Source organism: Micropterus dolomieu, linkage group LG15, assembly GCF_021292245.1.
Source record: "Micropterus dolomieu isolate WLL.071019.BEF.003 ecotype Adirondacks linkage group LG15, ASM2129224v1, whole genome shotgun sequence".
NCBI classification, from domain to species: Eukaryota; Metazoa; Chordata; class Actinopteri; order Centrarchiformes; family Centrarchidae; genus Micropterus; species Micropterus dolomieu.
The window spans coordinates 12388285-12399014 of record NC_060164.1 but is presented as its reverse complement, the minus strand read 5'-3'; the positions used below and the strand labels follow the sequence as shown (position 1 = coordinate 12399014).

Sequence of the window (10730 nt, the reverse complement as noted above, 5' to 3'; positions counted from 1 at the left end):
ATTTTTGAATGGGTTTTGTTTCACAATCCTCTCCAGGGTGCGGTTATCCCTATTGCTTGTACACTTTTTTCTACCACATCTTTTCCTTCCCTTCGCCTCTCTATTAATGTGCTTGGACACAGAGCTCTGTGAACAGCCAGCCTCTTTAGCAATGACCTTTTGTGTCTTGCCCTCCTTGTGCAAGGTGTCAATGGTCGTCTTTTGGTCAGCTGTCAAGTCAGCAGTCTTCCCCATGATTGTGTAGCCTACAGAACTAGAGAGAGACCATTTAAAGGCCTTTGCAGGTGTTTTGAGTTAATTAGCTGATTAGAGTGTGGCACCAGGTGTCTTCAATATTGAACCTTTTCACAATATTCTAATTTTCTGAGATACTGATTTTGGGGTTTTCATTAGTTGTCAGTTATAATCATCAAAATTAAAAGGAATGAACACTTGAAATATATCAGTCTGTGTGGAATGAATGTATACACTATACAGGTTTCACTTTTTGAATGGAATTACTGAAATAAATCAACTTTTTGATGATATTCTAATTATATGACCAGCACCTGTAGTGTGATGGCACATTTGAGACAAAGCCCTGATCACCCTCACACAGTTACACACATTTCCACCTGGAAGCTGCCCAGTACAAGTCTGACCTGCTACTGAGTTGTTCCCCCAACTGTAAAAGGCCTTGATCAGGGGCATCCCAATCCTGATACTGAGGCAGACACAAGCACCGTCTCTCACTCTCCCCATTAGTATTCATTCTGCTGGTCCAGGGACTATATGGGCATATATAGTATGCTTCTCTTTTATAATCATTATTACTTTAGGACAGACAGTGAAACTCCACCACATGAGACATACTGAATAGTTCTCCGGAGCGTGGCGTGCAATCAGTCAATTCTACTGCACCTGTTCACAGATGCAACTTGTCATCGTAGAATCTCTAGATCCACAAATATCAAATACTCACTGAAAAAAGCAAGTGCATGCAAACTAACATAAAAGACATTAAAAAAATTATTAATCATGATTGTAATCAGCAGTTTAGATAACGCCTGTGTGAAAGTACTCTGATATGAAACGAATTAGCAAAAATGATGTGGAAATCTCTTGTCAAATCAAGACAATCAAACAAATCAAGAAAAACAATTAGGAAAAGGCAACAATAATGTGCAAAACCAAGAAGACAAACAATGTCACACTGACGGGGAAATTATGCTCAACAGGGCCACTTGATTTCTGTTCAGTGACTTGTGGGCAGTGAGATTGTAATTGGTCAAAAGTCTTCTTGTCAAGCTCTGCCAGAAATGTTTCATTTGGGGCATTTTTGGATGGTGGTAGATTTGAAACTGTTGGTAGTTTTTTTGCTGATTGATTTTTATAATCCTTTAAACTATGACTAATACTAAAATTTATTCCCACATTAGCATCATTCACAGCGCAACTGTGGTCATATGCTTGACTTTTTGACAGGATTGCTCTGATTCTTGACTTGAATGTGAGATCTTAGCATATCAAAGCATAGCTTAGCTTAGCATATCTCTTATTCGCGTTATATCACTTTTTGTCTTCTCATGTACAGCATACTGCTACAACAACATGCTAACCTTAAAGCCACCTGTATATTCAGAAAATATCTGAGATTTGTGCCCCACAGTGGTTATATTTTGTAGACACTGTGGCAAACAGCAGTGCACCACAGGTCTCTCTATTGTTGCCCCGACTGCAACAGATAAAAAATCCCCCTCTCCTGTAAACGTTTAAAGCTGCAGTATTTGGTTCTGTATTTAATGAGGATTTTAATGTAATTTTAGCCCTTTGTCAGTGCTTTCTGGTGTGATTTTAGTGATTTTGCCTTCTTGTGATTGGAATCTCTTTGTGTCTGTTTTTTATTTTTCTGTTTCTGAAAGTTACCGTATGCTTTGATATGTTTTAATGTGTATCTCTAAAAATAATTACTTGGTTAATGTGTTTGAATTTGTAGATAAAAGCTAATTTAATTAAGTGTACTCATGGTTGCTAATTATTGACACTATGGTATGATTAGCTTCAATGCAGTTCAATAAGAAACTAATTACAAATCAAACAGAATTAGGAAATGCTGTTCCAGTTTCTGGGTTTCTTTATTCAAAATGTTGATCCTTGTTTACCGAATTAAGTAACACACAGTTAGATCATTTGTCTCACTGATGTTGCTGTTTTTGTTTTTTAAAGCATGACCAGCATGCAGTTTTTAATTTTTGTAATAAGATTTTGCCAAATTTCACACAATGGATGGCTGCAGAACATTTATCAGCCAGTGAAGCAGCATGCAAACCTTCAACTGTAATTAAGACATGTTTTGGTAATGTTCAATAAAAAAACTTTATTTGGAAACACACTTTTTGATGTGAATCCAGAGTCAACTAACACATGTCCACCCAGTCATGTCATCATGTGTCCTCTGCTTGACCTTCTGAATATTATTTAGTCTCTTGACTTGATGTGTGAGCTTCAAAGTGCAATAATTAGTTGTCAGTTTATTCCCTAACCCTGTCTGTATTTCTGCTTATATTTAATCAGCAAATGATCTGCTTATATTGTTAATCTAAAAACACATAATAACCAATTGCAGCTAATAATGGCAGCTAATAAGCTAAAGTAAGAGCAATCTCAAAGTTGGGAAAGGGCTTCAAGATTCAAACATGAATCTGAAACAAAGGTACCCACGCACAATTTATTTATTTATTTGAAAACTACACCTCAGATGCTGAGTCATCAGTTATTGTAGCACATGATGTTTGTGCTGACAGACATTAGACACAAAAACAATAAGTTGCAGCATACCATTTCATGCCTTTCTGTCAGGAGACCTTTTTTCATCAGGGCAAATCCCTTAGTCAACAAGGCAGATTGATGGAGTGCAATCAACCAATTACTGCACCCTGTTTCAGAAAGCAGGCTTAACAAACTCTGAGCTTATCCCTGAGCTCTGGGTTGATTGAGCCTGAGGTGGGAACTCTGAATTTTCGGTTCCAGAACAGCTGATCAGAATAAAGTTTTAGACGTCTGTTTTACATTAATAAAATCTTGCTCATATAGTATTTTATTAATGTTGTCTATCAGCAGGTAATAATGAAAAACTCACATTTAAACAGTCATCCTCACTCAGAAATAGTCACACTATCTCCAGTAGGGTGTATTGCCCTAATGTGGGACATTTTTTGTTTTTCAGACTTCTGTGGCATATTGCGATGTAAAGCCAATGTATTAAATCAACACCCAATACCATTTTAAAAACCTCAGGATGTGTCCTAATCAAATCAAAAGAGAAAATAGAGATAACACATTCCTAAAGGAAATGACAGACATTAAGCAACTGTTGACACAGGGCTGTGTTATGTTATGCAGATAGAAAAGAGTTAAATGCACAATCAGAATTCCTGACTCTAGTTTATTTTACTTCATAACAAACAATGCCTTTTATCCTGCCTTTTCTCTCATCCTTTTCCTGATTCTGTCTCTCGCTCTGCATCTGAAAATCTCTGTGTCTTTCTCAGCTTTGCCACTGTGATTTGAAATGCATTTAAATGAATTAATCATTAGATGCATAAAATTAAGTGTATTGGCTTTATTGGTTTTTAAATTAAGAGCTATTTTTTCATTTTAGGAAGTCTACTCCCTTGCACACACACAAACACAAAAAGCCTTTAAACTACCATCCCCCAAAGAATAACAATTTCCCATGACCATGTAGTACAGCATTCTAATAGTGCATAAGACCACTTAAACCCTGTAAAAAAACATTTTTGTCCCACAAACCATGCCCCACTACACTTTTTTGTACTGTCCCACATTTCAAAAACCACATTTCCTAATTTCCTGATAATAATATAAAATATATAGTTTAAACATGCAAAGTTACATTGTTTTTTGATGGACAAACATTTTATAAGCACAATAGGCCAAAAACTAGCAGGGTTGTTTTATTTAAATTGACCTTATACTTAATATCAAGTTTGTCAAAACTCTGTCACTGACAATTGGGTGGTCTTTACACAAGGTGCCTCCTGTTTGATGATTGCTCCACCCTCATATGTGACTGGACATTTGAGAAGTTATGTGATTTTTATCACATGACACCATAGCTTTGGCTAACCAATAGTTTCACTGGACCATAAGTGTCCCACATTAGGCAGTGTCCCACTTTAGGGCAATCCACCTGTCTACGATAGGAATGTTCCAATCAGTGCGACTAGCCTACAATATGAAAAATTAGGCTCCTGTTCATTGATCAGTTTTATAGGTTACATATTAAAAGTGATTACTGCAGTAATGTAGCCCACAGTAGGCCTAAGTGTTTTCAGTGCAACTGTCCACACAGTCACAGCGTTATAGCCTGCCGGACACATTTTATTCTGTGCTGAGGATAAATCCACGATGGTGTGGAGATCTGTCCTCTGTCGACGAGGGATTGATCATTAAAGCGCTCATCTTCAAGATCATGTGTGGGGGGAAAAAACTAATAGCTATCTAAGTGGGATCTTCAAGTTTTTAAAGATGCAAATGCTTTCAGATTTGTGCTTTGACATCGACAGAATGAATGAGGAAATGAAACGGTGTGTCAGACAGCCGCCTCAGGCTCCGCAGGAGGGGAGGAGTCAGAGAGAAACTGACGGTTTTCCAACTTATCCTGTGAACTTAACCTCCTCCCGAGGAGGTTAGGTTCACAGCATCAGTTGCCGGAGTTACTGATCTAGAGATTATCTGATCTCGCTCTCTGAAAAAGAAAACCCAGAGTTTCCCTCATCTCAGGCTTAACATATTCAGAATTTTCTCTAATCCCGCTTCTGAAATGGGGCCCTGTTCACATGGGAATCATAGCAACTTGTTGTCATAGAATAGATCCACAAACACAGCACATCAAACACTCACTGATAAAGAAAGTGAATGCAAAGTAACATAACAGACACAAATAAACACAAAACAACTACTGATCATCATTGTAATCAACAGTATAGATAATGCCTTTGTGACAGAAAATGAACACGCAAAAATGATGTGGAAATCTCAAGCTAATCAATAGAATGGAAAAATCATTCAGGAAAAGGCAACAGTAATGTGAAAGAAACAAGGAGACAAACACTGATCTCACAATGACATGGTGCTCAACAGGGCAGTCTGATTTCTGTCACTTGTGGGCAAAACTAACCTGTACGCTTGCTCCTTTTTGACTCAGTAGTTGCTGATATGTGATATGTGAGCCTCAATTTGGAGACCAGATCCAACCTGTTTTCTGGGAATGTTCCCTCAAGAAAATGTGTGTCAACCCAGAGACTGTTTTTTGTTTTGAGCATTAAAGACTTAAAGACACATCCTGCATTCTGGTGAAAATGTCTGCTTTTTCTCCATCAGTTTATGGTGGAAATATTTATTTGTTTATACAAAGGGAAAGTCTCAGGCATCCTAGATTTGCTTTTCAGATAAGTATTCCATTTGACTCTTTGTTTTGAATTGCAGTTTAGTTTTAATTGGTTTTTAAAGTGGGTTTGCTAGTTTAGTTTAGTTTTTATTTTTTGAAAATGTTTATTTTTTTATTAGTTTCAATGTTAGTTTTAGTCTTTTTTGTGATATGGGCCAATGTGTCCGTACTTTTGCCGGCGTGATGCCAAGCAAGGGCCGTGGACTAAAAACTGGCACAGCTCAGAAATTGGAAGATTTCATTTCGCATCCACCCAAAATACTAGGCTTATATAGGCCCAGTTTTCTAAAGTGTCAAAAAAATGTTACACATAGTGTTCATTATTTCATTAGTCTTTGACAACGATAACAACCTTCATTACAGCTGAGGGCAACTGCAGAATTTGGTGATAACTGTTGGTTGGTCATTGCGAGCGACCCCTTTCGCATTGAAGTTGTCATATGATCCATTGTTACTATAAAAATGTTGATAATAGCCACTTCATTATTAACTTAAGTATTTTGGGATTTTCCCATCACACCTGAAAATATATTCCACAGCAAATACATTTCTATCCCAAACTCTCAAGTCATCAACAATTAAATGTGGTGTTCATTCCTAAAGAAAATAGTGATACCCTCCGAGATTATAAAAACACCCTCGGATGCATTCCCCCAAAAGTCACCCATTCACGCGAGCTATGACTATATCAGAACAAAATATTTGTTTCTGTAACTCTTGAAGGTCTGTTTTGTTCTCAGATTGCATGTGTCATTTCATTACACTGTGCACAGTCCAGCCTCCAGTAAATGTGTTACATCCTGTTGGTGGTGTGTCCCAGCTTAAGTATTGACACCACAAGGTGCATGAGAGCTTTAGTTGTCCAATGACAGCTGTCATGGAGCTGATATGTCTGGAAGCGGCAGTCATACTGGGTGAGTCTAAGACAACTGTTCCTTTACTGTAGAATAAATTACTTTTGACAGTAAAACATCATGTTAAGGTTGCCGTGTGTTGTCAGGAAACTAAAACTAAGTCTTGTCTGTAATGCATGTATTGTACAGTCAGCAATAATGGGTCGACAATCTGTGATGTTGAAAATGCATAAATACCTGTATTGAACCTAACATTTCTATAAAAACTTAAGACAAATAGTGATGTAAATATAATGTAATACATTCACATAAATAAATAAAACATAAATGTGTATATTTATCTACTTGTATTTCAGGGGTTGTTATTCCTCATATATTCAGCATCAGCATGCCCCCTCCACCTTCTGGCTGTTTGGCGTCTGTGGATCCCTGCATGTCAAATTTATGCAAGAGTGAACAGGCATTTTATGGCGGCATCTGTGAGGGTAAAAACCAATTTACCATTTCTGCTGTGGGGGATAGGAACATGGTGTTTTCTAGCGGCATTAAAAGTAATGATTGCATTTCCACAGCAGGCTAAGGACATGACGCTAGGTAATTGAATTGCACTTGTAGGAGTATAGCTTAAATGCAATAACAGAGGCAATATCCTGGAGCAAAGTTTATATAAATAAATAAATAAGTAATAATAAAAAGGTCCTAAACTGCCTTTAAAATGTATGTCAGCTTCGTCATTAAAACCCTGTATCATGAACTATAGTGAACCTTATGTTGTCTGCATAGCCTATAAGTGCATATAATCAGCAAGAGCAACAGTCAGAGCAGCAGGCACCTGTTGCACAAACAGCACCTTGCTTGCTAATGGAAAATCCTGTTTTTCTGCCTCTCTTGTGTTTATGTTATTCAAGATGAAGGGTGCAAAATAAAAGGCTCAGAGGTCTGTAACATGACCATCCAGACCATACTGGACCAATTTCCCTCTCTGCAAGGGTGTGTGTGTGCCTGGGAGGAGGAGTTCTGTGACTCCATACAAGCACTGGCCACACAATGCCACCGAACACCAGGTGCAGTATTCTCAGTAGTCTCTGAGATAAGCATTTATAGGTGAAATTACATTTGTGTTTACCAAAGGCGATCGGATGTACTGTATGAACGAACACTATTGTGCTACAGAATGAGTGTCGTGAATAACAGACTCGCTTTAATGAGAATTTGTTGGAGAATCGTGTTTCCGTGTGTTTTCACAGCAGCACAGCAGAAGAAGAGCACAGTGATGGACTGGCAGTCAAGCGGTTTGATAGGCTATGGTAATTACTTATGGTTTAACCTCAACTTAAATATAATAAGATAAAATGGTGTCCTGAATTCAATGAGTTTAAAAGGGATGTTTCTGCGATCTTAAAACTCACTCACTACATTTCTTTTTGCAGTGTACGATGGTGCTGGATCCTGCTTTGACCAAATGGAAGTTTGTCTCCGTGATGCAGTTTGCAACAGGTACCTAGCACCTGTTGCTCAAGCATGTATGACAGACCAGTGCGACCTTGACCGATGTCAGCAAGTAACTCAGCAGTTCTACGGCAGCATGCCCCACAATGTTGCAGAGATGCTGCTCATGTGTGAGTGTGAGGCTTCGGATCAGAACTGTCTGCATATGAAAACGGCTCTGCACAGTGGCACATGTGGAGACCAGACCTGGATCTGCCAGGATACAGTTGACCAATGTGTTGAGGACAGTAACTGCAGGTATGTTGCTATTCTGTTATTTAAATCAAGACTAAGGCTCTATGTCTTTGCAGGTATCTGGCCAAAGTACTGAAAAAAGTGTTGACCTGATGATGGCACTTGAAATGTTAGGGTTCACCACAGTTATGTCTGTACCAAATTTCATGGAAATCCATCCAATAGTTGTGAAGATATTTCATTCATAAACACATACCAACAACATAGAGTAAAAGTCTCGGGATCACCAGTCATTAGGGTATATTATCTGGGAATCACCAATGTCTGTACAGAATTTCATGGCAATCCATCACTCAATAAAGTCAATAAAGTCTGTACCAAGGTGATGAGCTGACAGCTAGTGTGGCAAGTATAAGTTCAATTCAATTCAATTTTATTTATATAGTGCCAAATCACAACAACAGTTATCTCTGAGCACTTTTCATAAAAGAGCAGGTCTAGACTGTACTCTGTGATGATAATCAGTTATAGGAGAAATACCAAGCCAGTTATTGCTGAAGCTTTGGGAGGGAACCTGGTATATGGCTACATGTATATAGTACTTTTATCCAAAGTGCTTGTCAATTGGCTTCTCATTCACCCATTCTCTTGCCACAATGGCAGCGAGCTACCATGCAAGTTTTGATAAGGAAGTATCATTAAAACAATAGTCTATCCACAATGATGAATGTGCTGTGTCTGCATTTTTCTCTGAACACCCATAAAGCAAAGCACCCAGTGACTGCACCTTAAACAATGTTTTGTCTGACTTGCCAGAGACCTGTTAAAAACTTTCCGAACCAAATGCTGGAGCTCTGAAGAAGCACAATGCAGCGACAGTGACCTCTATAATGAGGATTGTTTCACCCAGATGGATCCAGCCCTGATCCTTGGTGCACATTCTGAATGTAAAATGGCCTTCTTGTCCACTTTAGGCACCGCCCTTCACTATCCTTGTACATGCAAAGGAGTACACAATAATGATCTACTGACGTGCAACATGATTCATGATGTCTTTCATAACAGATCACACTTCAGTGAGTAGGATTTTTATTTACAAGACATAATTAAATGTGTTTATTGGAAACATTTGAATGCATTTTTATGTGTATTTCAGTGACATATTGGAAAAGCAGCAGTAGTCCTTCTAAACCTCCTGAAATCAACGAATCTGAGCAAAGTCACACATGGTCACACGGTAAATGTCCATTTCAAATGTAGCATTTTATACTGACTGTGTTGTGAATTACTTAATGCCCCTCACAGATTATTGGCTATATACTGTTGGAGAGATGGATGGATATCTATACGGTTTTATACATTTAGAGGAGTTTTTAACATGTTGAATATTTTGTATTTTCAGATTATCTACTGTATACTTTTGCAACTGTGCTACTTGCTGGAGTTGTTATATTAATGGCTGCTGTTAGTACAGTATGGTAAGTGCATCAACATTAAGTCGATGTGAAATATAAGTTTCCCTGATATTGAATGACAATACATTTATGTCTTTTGTCTTGTAGGATGTTGAGAAGGAAAGATAAACCAAAATTTCACCATCCGCAGAAAAGAAACTGTGTTGTTATTCTCTGATGATTATTCATTTATAAATTGTACTGGTGTGTCTATCCTGTTCTGTTTCACGTATGTCTTCAAATCAACATTTTGTTCCGTTTTAACTCAAAAATATTTTGGATGATTACATTTACATAAATATCAGTTTTTCACAATGTTGATAAGAATAGATCCACAAAAATGTACATTGAACATGTCTTTTGTAGAGCATCCTGGTCCTTGTAACAGATGAAAATGTTGCTATAAGAGTAGTCTGAATGGTAATGCTTTATAAAAAGAAAATCAATTTCAAAGTGTTGATAAAACCTATGTTTTTACAGTTAGAAATGATGCACATGTTAAATACTCATGTGACAAGATCTAATGTATATCTGAGATTTTTATGTAAAAGGATTATCTGTAAACTCTGGATTTTCTCTGGAAAAACAAAAGGAACCTTTCTCTCTGATCGATTTTGAAGATTGATCTTTTACTGCAAGGTCTTTCCATCTGTTTCACACTGACTTGAGCTATCAATCATTCTAAGAAACATAAAAACACCTGACACATTTGAGATTGCTTTATGTCACCATATGTCTTTTTGGTGATTAGTCAGTGTAGGCTTACACTGTATCTTATAATAAACTTCACTCTGAAAACCTTGAACGCTCAGTTTGTTCAAAATGCCCTCAAACTACATGCTGTATTTTGATCCATGGACAAAAAGCAGCTTTTAAAGAAAACCCTGCAGTTTAACCTTTTAAATAACACAGATGTGAGTGGAGTGGAAGAATAAAAGACACCCAGTGACAAATATGTGTTTATTGTGGAAATCTTAAAATCCCGCTGTTCATCTCTATTTAAAAAACACTTTAAATTCAACAGGGCTGATCCAAAGTGCTCTACAGAACAGAAAAATAAAAGGGAAATCAAACCTAATGTAGTAAAAGGCCATAATTTTATGGTGAAGCTTGAAAGAATAGGCTATCTATCAATAGAGTGAGAAGTATGGCAGGAGAAGGGAAATCTCTTAGTTTTGAGGCAGCTGTTGAGACAGCCCTGTTGCCATAGCCTGTAGTCCTGGATCTCAGGACAGACAGCAGTCTTTGGTCAGACAATCCCAACTATCTAAGAGTGTGATAAGGGGA

General features: G+C 37.6%; 1 protein-coding gene across 1 annotated transcript; it reads left to right on the top strand.

Moving 5' to 3' along the window:
* Positions 1 to 6329: 6329 nt before the first annotated feature.
* Positions 6330 to 9073, top strand: gfral (GDNF family receptor alpha like). The gene is made up of 6 exons (XM_046071410.1): positions 6330 to 6366; positions 6663 to 6791; positions 7215 to 7370; positions 7557 to 7613; positions 7737 to 8052; positions 8806 to 9073. Exons 1-6 carry the CDS (start codon positions 6330 to 6332, stop codon positions 9071 to 9073), a joined length of 963 nt encoding a protein of 320 aa, XP_045927366.1.
* The last annotated feature ends 1657 nt before the right edge of the window (positions 9074 to 10730 follow it).

What these genes read in the sequence shown, in the direction of transcription:
- gfral (XM_046071410.1), top strand. Translation starts at nt 6,330, where the DNA reads ATGGAGCTGATATGTCTGGAAGCGGCAGTCATACTGG. An exon ending in TTATGGCGGCATCTGTGAGG is followed by an intron (nt 6,792 to 7,214) that starts GTAAAAACCAAT and finishes ATGTTATTCAAG; the next exon opens with ATGAAGGGTGCAAAATAAAA. An exon ending in AAGCGGTTTGATAGGCTATG is followed by an intron (nt 7,614 to 7,736) that starts GTAATTACTTAT and finishes TTCTTTTTGCAG; the next exon opens with TGTACGATGGTGCTGGATCC.